Raw genomic sequence first — 16,488 nt, forward strand, 5'->3', positions numbered from 1 at the left:
ATGTCTGACAACAGGCCAGTCATCTTTGGCTTTGCCTGCCTGAAATTCCCATCTGAAAAAATATAGTGAACCCTGCCTCCCACTAAGGAGGTGCTGAGAGCCTACAGGAATGCCATGACCTGAGATAGGCAATAAATGTACAGGGGAACCAGAATAAAAAACCTTTGTGTCTTCAGAAAAATCAGTTGCTGGGGAAGACAAATCAGGATAAAAGAGTTTAAACTCTGTGTCTTCATCAACACTGTGTGTGTACCCATGCAACATGCACAAAAGAAACCCAACTCTTTCCATTTTGTAATAGCAGTGTTTTCATATCCATAAGGGTCCAGAGCTGTCAGAAAAGACCTGAAGGAAAGGTTGTACCTGTCACTCAAACAGCTACTAATATAGTGTGAAAGAAAAGCTGAGCTCTTGCACATACAAAGCCTTCTGCATGTACTTTTGCTACCTCACAGCCTTCCTGCAGAGACAGGGAATAAGTGTTATTCCCATCTGCCAAAAGATAATCTGAGTTTGAACGGCCTGCTGAATGCTGCATGAGAAATTACTCTGATTTTGATTTAGCTCAAGCTCCCAGTGCTCCCTCGGTGTGTCAGGACCCAGTTTCAAGTTCATTACCTTCGTGTTTTGAATTAGTGCCTACTGCCTGCGTACAAATGTACTGTCTGCAGCCAACATTCCAACAGCTTTCCAAACCTGGGAAAACCCTCAGAAGAGATGCAGTTCACTCCTTCTAGCACTGTTGCATGAGTCAGGTTCCTGTGTGCTGGTGCCTGTTCTGCCATGGATTTCAGCAGCACCAGGGCACTTTGTTAAATCCCCTCCCAACACCATCACTTCTGGGTGGGCACCACGAATCATCAGAATGTGTGTAGGACTTCACCAGGGAATGGTGCAGATTAATAACTGCAACCTGCTTTGCACTGCATGGATGGGAGACACTTCCAAACTATGGACCATGAAATTAGTAAGAGACAACTATGTATTTCTTTAAATTATCAACAGCTGCTTTGTACTGGATTTCTCTTGCTGATTGCACAAAATACCAAAATGCATGTCCTTTATTTCTGAATGTAAAAAATCATAGTATGTCTCATGTCTCTGCTAGTTCTTGACTTGCAGAGGAGCATCCACCCCATGATTCTGCAACTGGTGTCACCCCAGATGTGGAGGCTGCCCAAACTCTGCCACAATTCAGTTGGTTTTACGCTTCCTCAGAGCTGGTGGTGGGGAGCTAACTGCTGTTGGCTCCCTGACATTTTACACCATCCAGTGCCTGTATCAGCCTGATATGCAAAACAGCTTCTCCATTTGACCATAAGAAGCACGTTAAAGAGACCTGCCATACATTTGCAATTAGGTGCTGAAAAATAAAGTGACAAGACTCAATGTCTGCTTTGAAAAGCTCTTGTTGAGACCAACAAGTCTGATTTCCACAAACCTGTAGGGGAAAATGTCATTTTTAAAAAGTTCCTTGTTTTTTGTTAATTTTTTTACTTTATTTTTTCCAGGGTATGGGAGCTGCAAGACCAAGAATAGCTGATGAGTTATTAACCTTTCAAAGCAGAGATTTGGCATGGGAATTCTGACAACCATCAATGTGAGCAATGCCGCCAGGCACCATTCACAATCCACAGCATCCTTCAAACCTGTCGGGGGTTTTTAGAAAGGGCTAAAAATAAATGCAGAAATGCAGCAATATATATTTACACACACACATATTATTGTTCAAAAAAAAGAACAGGTGGTCCTGCCAGCAGTGTAAACACAGATGACTCTTGAAAACAGCTAACAAACCCAGCTGAGCAGCCTTTCCTAGCCATGCAAGCAGCACTTTGAGAACTCTCCTTGAGTTCTCCCAGCCAGAATCATCTGGGATCCAGACTCTCTCTCATGACAAGGCCTGGGTACTCCCAAGTGTCTTGATTTCCTCCACCCAATATATTCACACAATTCTACCCTCTTGACCTCCTGTGGATTATTGCCCTTCTGAAAATAACACACATGGAACAGCTGGTGGGGCCAGAAATGTCTTAAATGTAAATAGCACAAGTCCCTGTTTTCTAGCTCCTCACCACTTGATCTGACCCCTATCCCCATGTAATGAAGAGGAGAATTCCCTGAAGGGGAAAAAGGATCAGGGCACTATGGACAGCCCAGAAGGATTCAAACAGCAAACGTGAGTGAATGCATGTTGAAACCCATCAAGTCCCCTACCTGCAGGGAAAGTGAAGAAGAAAACATGAAACAGTCCTGGAGTCTCAAAATTTATCCTAAACCTGCAGAAAAAAAAAAAAAGGAAAAAAAAGAAAAAAAAAGAAGGAAAAAACCCAAACCCACCAACATTTCAACTCAGATTTCAGTTATGTCTCCTCTGCCCACCACAGGAAGAAGACTGATGTCACAGGCTGAATCACACACATAAATCCTCCTGCATGGTCACTTCTCTCTGAGTATGAAAGCATGACAAAACAACTTTCCTAGGAGTCTGTAAGGCTCAACATCATCTCTTTGCAGCCCTTCTCACTGTTTTGAAAAAAAGCAAATGTAATTTATACTTACACCATCTCCTTTTTAATTTCACCTCATCCCAAAACATTTGGTCTAATAGAAATACCCTTGGTTCAATATATATCCATGAAAAGTAAATGAGGTGATAAAGCTTAGAAGTGCCAAATGGTTAAGTGCTGCCACAGGGGAGTACATCTGCCACAGCATCAGAGCACCGAGTCCCAGGATGCAGCATCTCGGGCACAGTGACAGACTGGCAGCTCTCCCACCACACCTGGACTGAAAAGGCACGGAGAGTCCACCTGACATGGCTGGGAACAGCTTATCCAGCTTGCTTCTGGAGGCTCCTACTTCCCTCAGCCTTCCTGTGCAAGGGAAAAACACTCTTTCAAAGCTGAAGAGAAAACCAGCCTGCTGTTCTCCCAGAGCGGCGCATAATTGAGTCGGCATGATGCCGCACACTACCAAATGCAGCAGATGGCTGCAGGCATCATCCAGTTTAGGATGACAAAGTTGGAACAAAAGAAAAACAGAAGGCAGGGAATGCATCTTCTGCTCTGGGTTACTGGGCAGGGGCTGAACTTTGGCTCACTCGGTCCACCGCCAGCACACAGCCAGCTTCCAGCTCTCCCACAGCCACACGGACAATGACCAAATGCCCAAGCCTGGAAATGACAAAGAAAAGTGAGGGGAAGCCACATCTTCCCAGGTAAAAGAGGCAGGAAACTACCAGCTGTCTGATGACCTTTCTAAAACACATAAAAGAAAATCTCCAAAAATCCCCTTACAATGCCAGCCCTAAATATGACAAGTCTGACTTCCGGGACTCTCCCACAAAACCTGCAGGAATTCAGAAATTAAATTATGACCTCTGTGTATTGACACACATCATTTCACTGCTGGAAGGTAAAGCACTGATGTGAAAGCATGCAGAAAATGAGACAAGATGCGTCAGACAGTGTACCATGAATGGTGCCTTGCAGGGAGGGCTCGGCCTGTGGTGGCATTTAGGGGTTTATTTTTGCCAAATCCACCCCAAAGGATCACAGACTTTAGGAGTGGAAACATTCCTTCCATTTCCCTAGGCGCCTTGCTCACAAAGCAGCTGCCTACAAGGTTCACCACAACAGACAGACTGGAGGAGACAAGAGTGATATGGCTCCACAGGAAGCTGCACAGCACACTCAAACAATTTATTTATAAAGTTCAGCCCTTTGTGAAGGCAATACAGCTTCCATGCCCAGACTGACTGGTTTATAATAGCCACTGTGGTCAGCAGTCCTTGCAGGACACAGAGACACCACCATTAGCTTCAGAATTGGGAATGGAGAAAGCTCTTTTGGCTGCAGGATGCAGCAGCCTGTGATCCCGAACATGAATCCTGCACATACTCCTGCCCATGCTGCATTTGAGATTTCAGTACCTGTGATTGCTTCAAGGGACCAGAGTGAAAGCACCTTCACTGAGCTCAGAAAGCCAGCCATGGGAACATTTTGGAGTGGAAGTAGTTTTTTGGAAGGGCAGGAAAACACTTTGTGCTACAGCAGAGCAGCCCGGACACCACCCAGAGGTGGAGCTGCCCCAAAACAAGGCTGGCACACAGAGATACCGTGCTTGGCAGGAGCTGCTTGTGGCCCACTTTGGGCAGTCACACCAGGCTGGTTAAGCCACCCTCCTCCAGCAGCCAGGCTCCCAGCCCAGCTGCAGCCTGTGTGGTGAAGAGCTGTGGGAGAACATTTCCAGTTCACTCTCCTTGCTGAGCAAAACGTGCTTGGGAAAGAAACCAAAGAAGTGAAGGCAACATGTGTATTTTCTGACCCCTACCAATCGGGGGAAAATAAACCAAACTCCCTAAGGGGCACCCAAATGCTATTTGTGCCTCTACCATACAAACATTTTATGGTAAATCTCTGATTTACACCATAAGGAGATAAAGATCTTTCATAGAATGATAGAATGGTTTGGGTTGGAAGGGGACCTTGAAGATCATCCAGCTCCAAACCCCCCCTATGGGCAGGAACACCAACTAGACCAGGTTGCTCAGAGCCCCATCCAACCTGGCCATCCTTTATCTTTGTTCAGGGACAAGGTGTTCACTTAGTGCGAAAAACAATAAACCACACCAACTCATGAGGTTAAATTGTTTCTTTTGTGAATATTTTTTAAGCATTATTTAATTTCAATCCATGTTGTGGAACAAAAAATCTAAAAATTGGCCTCATACCTTATCAATGTATCAGCCACACAATGACTGTGTGACTTGGTCAAACTACAAAACTCAGGCCTCACACCTTATCAATGTATCAGCCACACAATAACTGTGTGACTTGGTCAAACTACAAAGCTCACTATGACTCCGTTTCCTCTTCAAAAAAAGGAAGATGTAAACGCAAACTTATAAAACCAGAGTGTTCTGAGGCACGACACATTTTTGCAGCACTGTAAAAGGCAAATGATAGCAATCTAATATTTCGCAAAGATAGCAATCATTGCATTTTGGTTAAATTCCAACCAGGAGGAAATTTGCACTCTGCTTTCAGAGTGGAAAGTTTCCTGAAACTTGCTTGTTCATTAGAGCTCATTACTTTCCTTCAGTGAAAAAAATTTCACCCCTGGTGGCCATTGGATTAGCCTTCTGCTCCTCGTCTGGTCACAAAAAGCAACAGAAGGGTAAAAATAACAGGTCCTTTGAAAATGTTTCTGTAAAGATGGTGCATCTTAGAATAAATTTCTACACAGTTGGACAAAGGAAAAAAAACAGGGCAACACCATTTGCTAAAAAATTGACAGCCGCCTGCTATTTTGGAAATCTCTCCTCTAATTGCAGGCACCTGCTGTGGTGTGGTGTACTCTAAAATATATCTCACCAGTAATGCTGCTTGGCAGCAGCCAGGGCCACCCAGGAGGGACCCTGCAGTCCCAGGCTTCACAGGAAGTCCCTGTGAAGTTCCTGCACTTCACAGGAACTGGGGTTTTCTTCCAGGGTAACATTTGAGTGGAAATACAAATAAATTCAGTGTGAGCCTCTCTCCCTGCTCACTTCTATCACATCACCTCTATGTCTCTTCCACCCTCCCTCCCTCCTCTTAACTACTTTTTCCTGTTCCCTCTCCCCTCAGCATTCCTGACCCTTCGCTCTCTTGCAACAAAAAATTCAGGCTTGATTCCTTCATTTGTTGTTTTCTTAGCTTCTGAAATATTTTTTCCCATTCTCTCTTTGCTTTTGTTGTGCATCTGTGTTTCACATACTCTTAAGCTCAGAAAACTGAGGCAACCGTATCAGAACTGCAGGGATTTGAAAGAAACGAGGAGATGACCAAAATCCCTGCTCTGCAGGTTCTGGTGTCTCTGCCAGCCTCACACCACCTGCAGCGGCTCCTCCCTCTGGCCTTTGTGCAGGCCACCATCCTCTCCCTCCTCTTTCTCCTTCACCCTTGCCCTGCTCCGTGAAACACCTCCAGGGATTATGACTCCAACACCTCCCCGGGCAGCCCATCCCAATATCTAATCACCCTTTCTGTGAAGAAATTCCTCTGAATGTGCAGCCTGAACCTCCCCAGCACAGCTTGAGGCAGAGACCGAACCCCCCCTGGCCGCACCATCCTTTCGGGTGGCTGTAGAGCAGTGAGGTCCCCCCTGAGCCTCCCTCTCTCCAGACTCAACACCCCCAGCTCCCTCAGCGCCTTCTCACAACACTTGCGCCCCAGACCCTTCCCCTGACTCGCTCCAGCCCCTCAAGGCCTTTTCCGAAGTGAGAGGCCCAGAACTGGACACAGCGTTCGACGTGTGGCCGAGTACAGAGGGGCAATCCCTGCCCTGCTCCTGCTGGCCACGCTACTCCTGATCCAGGCCAGGGTGCCATTGGCCTCCTTGGCCACCTGGGCACACCTGGCTCAGTTCAATCGCTGTGACCAGCGCCCCGGGTCCTTTTACAGTGGGCCACCTTCCAGCCACTCTTCCCCGAGCCTGGAACGCTACACGGGGTTACTGTGCACACTGGCACCCCGCGAGGCCCCAGGGAAGATAACGAAACGCAAACGGCGAGGGAGGCACGTGAATGCCGGCAGCCTCGGGCGACGGCCGTGCCCCCATCGGGGCGGGAGCGCGGCCCGTCCCGCCCAGCGCCGCACGGTTCCCCGCGCGGCGCCCGCCGGAAGCCGCAGTCCCCGCCTGGTCCTCGTCCGTGCCCGTTTCCAGGCGGGGCTCAGCCGGGGACTGCGCTTCCCACCGTTCCCCGCGGTGCAGCCGGGCCGGCGGGGCCGCCATGGGCTGGGGGGTCCGGCTGTGGGTGCTGGGCGGCCTGGCCGCCTGGACGCAAAGGCGGCGGGCGGCGGCGGCGGCCGCCGAGTGGGGCGACAGCGAGGCCGGGCGGCGGCGGTATCTGGAGCTGAAGCTGGTGCAGGTTCTGTTCCGGCACGGGGCGCGCACCCCGCTGCGACCGATCCCGGGGCCAGAGCCGGTGAGCTCGGGACGGGACGGGTCGGGTCGGGGCAGGGTGGTGCGGAGTTGCCCCGAGCCGGCGGCGTGCCTGCCGCTGAGCTCCTGCCTTGCTCCCGGCACCCTGGTGGTTTGGCGTTTATTCCCCTTCCCGAAGCGATACCGAGAGTAATTTCCGAGGGGAAAGCAGCGGGATGTGGGAGCTTGCAGCCCATGCCGCGAGTGGCTGGAAAGCTGCCCAGTGGAAAAAGGCCTGGGGGTGCTGCTTGGCAGCGACTGAAGTGAGCCCGATGTGCCCGGGTGGCCGAGGATGCCAATGGCACCCCGGCCTGGAGCAGGAGTAGCGTGGGCAGCAGGAGCAGGGCAGGGATCATCCCTGTCCAGTTCTGGGTCCCTCAGTTCAGGAAGGACATTGAGGAGTGCTGGAGCGAGGCCAGAGAAAGGCCACGGACCTTGGGAAGGGTCTGGAGCACAAGTGTTAAGAGAAGCCACCGAGGGAGCTGGGGGTGTTTGGGCTGGAAAAGAGGAAGCTTAGGGGTGACCTTATCACTTTCTACAACTTCTTGAAAAGAGGTTGTAGCCAGTTATGGATCAGGCTTTTCTCCCAGGGAATAAGTGCAGGATGAGAGGAGACAGTCTTTATTTAATCTGTGCCCCAGGAGGTTCAGGTTGGACATTTGGAGGAATTTCTTCACAAAGAGGGGGATTAGACATTGGAATGGGCTGCCCAGGGAGGTGTTGGAGTCCCCATCCCTGGAGGAAGGACTGGAGGACGTGGCACTGTGGCCTAGTTGACACAGTGGTGCTCAGTCACTCGTTAGGCTTGATGATCTCAGAGGTCTTTTCCAACCTAATTAATTCTGTGATTCTTTAAAGTAGAACAGCAATAGCACATTAGTGGGACAGATGACAGCAGAGGGAACAATTGCTGCAACTACAGGAAGCCCTCAGGGGCAGGATACAGGGATGGGCATCCCGGGACTTTACTCCAAGGCCAAGCTGTGCACCTCAGAACAGGTGCTCAGCAAAGGTGTGGCTCCTGCCTCAGTGTTACCACAAGGGATCTGGCTTCCCCATCTTCCACTGAGGTGGCCTGGGGAGCCAGCAGGGGTTAGCTCAGGTAGTTTCCTGTAGCAGCTTTTAGATGTGTAACAAAGAGCAGCAATTGTGATTTCCTACAGATTCTTCTCCTGTAAGGGAAGTAAAGCAAGTACTGCATTTCCTGCACATCACATCTGCAAATCCAGAGAGTAGCACTGCTCTCATTTCTCTATGAGCTGTGTAAAGAGATCCCTTTGTCTCCGTGTTGTGTTGTTGGCAAGCCAGCACACTGTAACACTCCAACTTTAGTTTAATGCTCTTAAAAGTCCTTGGTTTAATGCCCTTGAAAGTTTTCCACTGAAGCCGTTTGTTTCTTTGTTTGTTTTTGAAGCGGGTGGAATGGCATCCCACTCTTTTAGATGTACCTCCTAAGACTAAGTTTGATTACATGGTGACAGACCTAAATGGAGGACCTCAACCTCCCTCGCTCTTGGATGAGGAATACTGTAAGACTGTTTTTAAGGTGAGAGTATATTTGCTGGTGGATTCCTCTTTCCTCTGTAGACTTTTTGATTTCCATGGTCCACTGGAGACCTCTCCTTCTCTTTGCTCTTAGGGTGGTGCAGTCGCAGGACAGCTGACCTGTGTGGGGATGCAGCAGATGTTCACCCTGGGGGAACGGCTGAGGAGAAACTATATGGAAGAAGTCCAGTTTCTTTCACCAACATTTAAGCCTGCTGAGGTCTTGTGAGTCTCTCAGTTCCCTCCTGGACCTTCCTTTCTCCCTGCCTCTTAACCAGTAGCCTTGTGCTAGGAAAAACTCTGACTAGCATATCCTTCTTCACCCCATAGCAAACTGTCTGCCCCCCCCTAGGCCTTCATCTTTGCTCAGCCTGCACTAGAAATCACTCATGATACAAAGCATCCAATTGCCCAGCAGTCCTGAGAGTGATGCCAGGGGCAGATTCATCTCACCTAGGCTGAGCCACTGGCAGTGCTGTTATGCACTTTTGTGGTGAGCCAAGAGAAACAGGCATTTCTGGAGCACTTTAACTCACTGCAAACAGCTGAAGTTCAGTGAGATGAAGCAACCCCTGCTGCTCACATCAGTAATGCTGAGAGCATCTGGCTTAGGATGAGATAAAAAAATCACACCAGAGAAGTGCCAGTTTATCTCCACTATCTCTGACATGCAGTTAAAGGGCAGTTCAGATTATAGGTGAATACCTAAGATATCTATAGTGACAAAAGATGAGTCCTACACAGATTTCCAAAGCCATGGTGGAATCCTCAGTTCCAGCAAGACCTCCCCAGCTGCAGCCATATTAACATGAAGGAGAAAGTGCTGCCTCACAAACTGCTTTCTCTCTTTCAGCATCCGTTCCACTAATATTTTCCGGAATCTGGAGTCCACACGCTGTGTGCTTGCTGGGCTGTACCAACAGCAGAATGAAGGTTGGGGAGACTTCTGAATAGTGCCTTTCCTTGCTTAGTCTTCCCTAGATGCTCACACCTTCTGTATCCTAACTCTCTCTGGCTCCTAGTTGTTACTTCTTCCTCGGTTCTTTGCTCTTGGCTCCCTTCCTCAGTTCTCCTGGTCCTGTAGATTCTTTACCAGCTTGTCACTTGTTCCCTCTCTTTGCATATCTTTCTGCTGCTCTTTCAGACCTGCTGAGGAGGTTAGTGTTAACCCTCTTCAAAATCAAGAAGGCAAAAAGTTCACACATCAGAAAAAGGTTTCTCAGGGAAACCCAAGTGTCTTGGATACAAGTTCAGTATCTGGAGTAACTTTCACCTGTATCCTGCAGTTGGTAACTACTTCTTCTAAAAATACGCTCTGCATTTTAAAGATCTCACATCTGCTCCTTCCACATTCAGTTCCACTAACAAGTAGAAGTGACTTGCCAGAGCTCCTTACACTTCATGACACAGAAAGTAATTTTTGGCACTAAGAAAAATGAACACACAACTGGGAAGCTTTATAAGGTGCACAGCAGGCATCCCTGTGGAAATAAATGCACAGAAACAAGTACAGTGGCTTGTGTTGCAGGTGATAGCTCAGGGGAAATTGCTAGTTGATAACACTGGACTTGAGCACAAAGACTGTGGGAGTGATTATAAAGCAGTCTAAAGAAACACAGATGCACTACTGATCACAGAAACTTCCTTCTTGTTCCACAGGACCTGTTGTCATTGTCACTGATGAAGCATGCTCTGAAATGCTCTACCCCAATTACCAGAACTGCCCGCGCCTGAAAGACTTGACCAGGTAATTGCCAGCAATATCTCCCCGTATGATTTCACTGCTGTTTCGTTTCAGCAGTAGTCATTTACAACAGCACATTTTCTTCCCATTTCCCAATTTCTTTCCCTACCACTTACTGTTCTTTGGGAATGGTTAGCTAGTTGTATAAAATACTTGGTAAGCGGAATTATACACCAGGCAGTGGCAGCAGAAGAAAATAAAATAGAGACTTTTCCTTGAAAGACCAGTTTAATTTAGTCAGTGTCTAGCAAACATTCATTACTAGCTAATGTACAGCTAGTCTGTAGCATTGCTGCAGGGCAGAATTAATGTCATCTACATCTCTTAACAAGCCTTTCAAGTGTGAACATATTGGGCCTCCTTTTTATATTCAGCTTCTGGTCTGGGGGTTATTTCAGCACTCCCGTCACATTCATACCTTGAAGAAACTGAAATATACTCAGCCTTGACACATTTAATGAAGGCTAATGAAGTGAAATAAGGAAGATCCTACATAGAACACTCATGTTTGTGGAGTCAAGTTCTCTGAAATGCCTGTGCCAGGTTTGGGTACAGGGCAGAAAATGAAAAAGAGAGGCAGATACATTACACTTTGGCTGGGTCGTACATTAGCATATTTTTGCCCAAAATTCAAGAGCTTTCAGAATTCACTTGCAAGAGCTCACTGTGTAATGCTTGACTCCGCAGGCAAAGGATTGGTCTAGACAGTGGTGAGGTGACAGTCCCTAAAAGCTGCATATTCAGCCTCCTTGACTAACGTCACCTGTCCAAAAAAGGAGTAAACTGCAGGGTCTGCTGCTCCCTGCCCCCCTCTGCTCACCAACTGCACCTTTTGTGACCATATCAAGGTAGATGTTTTGAGCTGCACTAAGCACTGCCTCAGCTTGCAGACTATCTAGGGAGTACAATGGCCAGCACGGATATTCTCAGCTAAATTCTTTAAAATAAAATTTAAAGCAGCATAAAGATGCAAATGGGTTCTAACAAAGCAAAAGTTGGATTTAAGCTACAAGCGAGTGTCTAGGTGTTTCCCATTTCCCACACTATACAGCAGTCAGTTTAAAGCTGCTTCTTTCATAAGGCAGTTAAAGGCTACTCCCTGAAGACACAGACCTGTACTGTTCCAGTATGACCAGATCTGTTAGCTGATACACAGCCCTTGCTTATGGGAGGCACTTCTGGGGTGTTCACATCTCATCTTAATTTTTCCTCCTGCCTTTGGGAGAGCAGAGAGCCAGCTCTGATCCTTGAAATCTGGATACAGCATCTGTCCTTTCTGCAGCTCAGAATCCCAACATCAGGAATGCCTCAGTATACTGCAGTGCTTCTCTTCTACCCCTTACTGATGTGGGAGAACTCCACTGGGCTGGGTGATGAGAAAAACAAAAGATAGAAAGCCTGCTGTGTGAAAAATTTTTGGTTTTCTTAATTCCTTTACAGGGATAGGTCAGAGAAAGCTATGCACCAGCCAGGTGTTTGTGATGACTTGGAAAAAATTAAGAAGAGTATGTGCATTAATGATGACGAGTCTGTGGATTTTTTTGTCCTCCTTGATAACATTTCTGCTGAGCAGGTGAGCCGAGCCTTTCTGCATCCCCTTACCATGTACATGGAGGAAATCACAGTGCCAGCACCCACAGATAGTAATGTGCACTCCAGTAGCTTTCTATGCAACCCAGAATGCTTATAGAAATAGCACGGCCTTTTGAAAAAAAGCAAGCTGTGGGGTCAGCCTTGCTGTGGGATGGATGAAGACTTGTCTCCAGTACCTTGAAATCCAGGGACAGCAAGCCTCCAAACCTCTTCCCTGCACTCCTCTAAGTATTTCTTTCAAGTGTAATGTAGAGCTAATAGAGACATTGGGGCTTGCTTCCCCATTATAAAGTGCTTTCCCTTTTTTGGCACTCAGCACTTAACAGTCATCTTAATCCCAGTTCCAGCACACTACCTGTGAGCCAGACTGCTTCTGCTACTGGAAGGAAGTTGGGCACATTTCTACCCCTCCTTAGTGCCTCTTTTTTGCTGGAGCTAATGATAACTGGTCTGCCAGCTGAATGGCTCAATGTGTTACACTCTCCATGGAACTGGATCCTTAAGAACAAACATCCATCCTTTTGGTACACAGAGCAAGTCTGTATGTTTAAAACCATCCTAAAAATCCTCACATGAGTATCACAGTACAATACTGTAGTACAAATGGTGTGACACGAGCAGCTGTTTTCTGTGGGCAGCCATCCATGTGTCTTCAGGCTGGGTTCAGAAAGAGTCAAACCCTACCACTCTGCTGTATTCCTCCTTCCAGGCACACAATTTGCCAAGCTCCCCTGTGCTGAAGAGCTTCCAGCAGACAGTGGAGCGCCGATGTGTTGACTCCATGCTTTACCTTCTGGGAGACAGTTGTTCCAGGTGATTGCCTGTGTCATGCCCCTGGCCTCAGTGGCTGTCTTACCTAGGGTGGATGTGCTAAACCAGCTTACTTCAGCAGACAGAAATGCTTTCCCATCTGCTGCATTCCCCCACCAGAGCCCACTCATGAGTCTTGTGCCTCAGCCATCTCAATGTAAAGTTCAGCACCTAGAGCCCTAGGAAAAAGGAGTGCACACTGAGGAGTGTGAGGAGACCGGGATGCCACTGAGATAGGCAGTGAAGGCCTCAGTTGCCACAGAGGTTTAAGTGAACCAGTGGCAAAAGCAAAAGCAAAGAGGAGATGCTTCCAGCCCATGCCCTGAGGCTGCCCTTGAAGTTGCACAAGTAGAGTCCAAATTCCAGCCTGGGAAGCTTATCCCAGGGATGGCACCTGCACAGCTCGGCTGAGAAGCGCTGGCGCTAGCGGAAAAAGTGATGCCAGGCCCTGCACACATGTAACGACTTGCAGAGAGAATCTGCTGCTACGTGCAGCTAATTACCTCCTCCACAGTTGTTTGTAAAGGCTGGCTGAGTTGCTAGCCTAGCAGTCATTTTCCTTTCAGATTCATTTGCAGCTGCCACATTCACCAGCTCTTCTCAGGTGGTAGTATAGGACTGTCTTTTCTTTACCATGTATTAGAGATCTCAGGTAATGAAAGACTGATTGATCCCATTCCCACAACACCCAGGAGAGTTAGTCACACACATCTTCCATTTCCACTGATGTATTCATTAGGTAGAGGGAGTTTCTTCCCACCAGATATTGTATAAAGATCATCTCTTTCTTTAATCTACTTTTTAAATACAACAACCACTTTCTTGAATCCTGCCTCTCCTCACCAAAGACCCCAACCACTTCAGCTGCTGTTTTGCAGCAGTTATCTTCCCTAGCTGAAACCCATGCACTCAAAAACCATACCAGGGAAACAAAACAGTCTAGAGAACAATCCAAGAGTTCCTAGATTGTCATTTACATGGCCACACCTCAGGAGACTGCTTGTTAACACCTCTCTTCTCCCATTCTGCAGTCATATTAGAGTGGTGACTGCACAACAGGTGAACTAAAAACTGGCCATATTAATTGCATTTAATAGTTCTTAGCTACACTCAGTGCAGGTGATCAAATCATAAGAGAAAAGCAGGTTCCCAAGTTTTCATGTATAATTGTGTGAAAGTTTTAAAACTAGTAAATTTATTTCTGCTTCTTTTCTAGAGAAATGCTTCAGATGAGTATTGGCCTCCTGTTCAATACCTTAGAGAAGAACATTAAAGCAGCAATAAATCCCTCAAATCCAGCTGAAAAGGCCAGGTACAGCACAGAACTCCTCCTCTAATCGTTATAAATTCTAACTTGATGGCACTGTGCAAAACTGGTCCAGAAAGACATTGAATGTGGGGGATTAAAAGGAGTGCTCACCAGCTAAAAAAAGCATGAGTGCTACTGCCTATCCATGGAGGAACACAGCTGACATTCCAGGTCTTTCTTTTCCAGAAAGCTCTTCCTCTACGCTTCTCATGACTCCACTCTTATTCCTCTCCTGCTGGCACTGGGCACCTTTGATAACAAGTGGCCACCTTATGCTGCTGATGTGACCCTGGAACTGTACCAGCACCGGCGCTCCAAGGAGTGGTTTGTGCGTGTGACCTACCAGGGAGAGGTGAGATCCCGTGGCAAGTCCCTCCTACAAATCTTGGGCTTGTGGTTCCACCATGCAGCAAAAAAGAGCTTTGGCAGTGCACAATGTCTGTGATTCTGTCTCTTTGCCTTGCAGGAGCAAGTGGTGAAAGGCTGTAAAACAGGTCTCTGCTCACTCGAAGAATTTCTGGAAGTTCTTTCACGGTACTCACTCACTCCAGAGAAGCACAGCAGCCTGTGCTGCAAAGTGGACAGGAGTTGGGAAACTAACTCATAATTAGTTATAAATTAAAGTTAGTTTATTGTCACAATCTTCGACTATTTTTCTTTATGTCCTTGCTAGCCTTCTCTATTCCAAATGTATTTTAGATGAGGGGACATTTTCCTACCAGACACAGGGTGGCACAGTGTCACTTTACACTGTTAGCAGCAGGCTGAAAGAAGCCACGTGACAGAATGGCTCAAGTTTACTTCTGAGGTGACCACACAAAAGCAGAGAGAGGCTGAAAACAGCAAGGGCGAGAACAGACCATTTAAAATTGCCCATCTGTATCAGGAATACCTCTTCCTCATATGCTGGGATTGTGGGATGAAGCCCAGCTTGCTCTGTGCTACCAGACTTGAAAGCTTTGACATAACATTGATTTTATGTTTGGTAAACTGCAGAAGCTATTGTGCCTTTCCCATTCTTTTGGCATGTTGGAGGGTTGCTCTCTGCAGACAGATGAGCCTCCCTAATTACACAGTATTTAGCTACCCCATCTTCTTGAGGGCATTTTCGTGCACAAGAAACATCTCCAAAGGGACAGCAAGCCTCCAAACCTCTTCCCTGCACTCCTCTAATTACGGAAATTCTGCCATGAACATGCAGAACAACCACAGTGGGCCAAGTACAAGAACACACAATCTTGGTGAACTCTGCTTAATGTGCTTTAAACAAGGAAGTCTGGGGAGCTGCTATCAACTTCAGCTTTGGGCAGCAGTGATCTATTTTGCCCTTGCTGAAAGAGGAATACAGCACTACTTCTGGCTGAGATGACAGCTTTGCCTTTGAGACAGTACTGGGAATCACAATGTTGCCAAAGTGATAGAATCAGAATGGTTTGGGTTGGAAGGGACCTTAAAGGTCATATACCATTCCAACCCCCTGCCATGGGCAGGGATGCCATCCACTTGAGCAGCTCAAAGCTCCAGCCTACCTGGTCTTAAACACTTTCAGGGATGGAGCATCCACAGCTTCTCTGAGCAATCTGTGCCAGTGGCTCACCACTCTCAAAATAAAGAATTCAACCTAAATCTCTCCTCTTTAGTCTAAAACTGTTCTCCCTTGTCCTATCACTGTCTGCCCATATAAAGAGTCACTCTCTTTCTTATAAGCCCCCCATTAGGCACTGCAAGGCTGCTCTAAAGTCCTTCTGGAGCCTTCTCTTTTCCTGGCTTAGCAGCCCCAACTCTCTTAGCCTGTTTTCATAACAGAAGTTTTCCAATCCTCTGATAATCTTTGTGGCCTCCTCTGAACTGATCTGTACAGGTCCACATCTTTCTTGTGCTGGGTGCCCCAGAGCTGGATGCAGCAGTGCAGTGGGATCTCACCAGAGCAGAGCAGAGGGGCAGAATCCCCTCCTTGACCTGCTGCCCACAGGGCTTTGGATGCAGCCCAGAAGATGGTTGGCTTTTTGGGCTGTGAGCACACAGTGCTGGCTCATGTCCAGCTTTTCATCCACCACAATTCCCAAGTGCTTCTCCACAGGGCTGCTCTCAATGACTTCTTCTCCTAGGCTGGTCTCATGTCTGGGATTGCCCTGACCCAGGTGCAGCACCATGTACTGGGACTTGTTGAACCTCACTAGGTTCTCACAGTCTCACTTCTCAAGTTTGTCCAGGTCCTTCTCTTGTGTCAATGGCACCACTTGACTTCATGTCCTCTGCAAACTTGCTGAGGGTGCACTTGATCTCACTGAATATTTAACTGAAAAAGATCTCCACATTTCAATAAGTAAATAAAACGTAGTCCCTACTTCCTTTGGGATAGGCAGGTTAAAATAGGGGGGACCATTTATTAAAATGGACCTGGAATTTAGGTTCTGTGTTACCTCTTCTTGCTTAGAGAAAAAAAATCACTTAATGTAAGCCATTGACAGATATGTGATGGAAGCACTACAGCACCTTTTCCCTAAGAAGAATGGGCTGG

General features: G+C 47.4%; 1 protein-coding gene across 1 annotated transcript; it reads left to right on the plus strand.

Annotated features, from left to right (window-relative positions):
* The first annotated feature begins 6,639 nt into the window (after positions 1-6,639).
* Positions 6,640-14,608, plus strand: ACP6 (acid phosphatase 6, lysophosphatidic). Its single transcript, XM_054654680.2, has 10 exons — positions 6,640-6,970; positions 8,381-8,512; positions 8,606-8,736; positions 9,365-9,444; positions 10,171-10,258; positions 11,696-11,828; positions 12,558-12,661; positions 13,875-13,970; positions 14,154-14,319; positions 14,434-14,608. The coding sequence occupies exons 1-10, from the start codon at positions 6,776-6,778 to the stop codon at positions 14,572-14,574; spliced, it is 1,266 nt and encodes a 421-aa protein (XP_054510655.2). The 5' UTR covers positions 6,640-6,775; the 3' UTR covers positions 14,575-14,608.
* The last annotated feature ends 1,880 nt before the right edge of the window (positions 14,609-16,488 follow it).

The sequence above is a fragment of the Agelaius phoeniceus genome, chromosome 2, assembly GCF_051311805.1.
Source record: "Agelaius phoeniceus isolate bAgePho1 chromosome 2, bAgePho1.hap1, whole genome shotgun sequence".
NCBI classification, from domain to species: Eukaryota; Metazoa; Chordata; class Aves; order Passeriformes; family Icteridae; genus Agelaius; species Agelaius phoeniceus.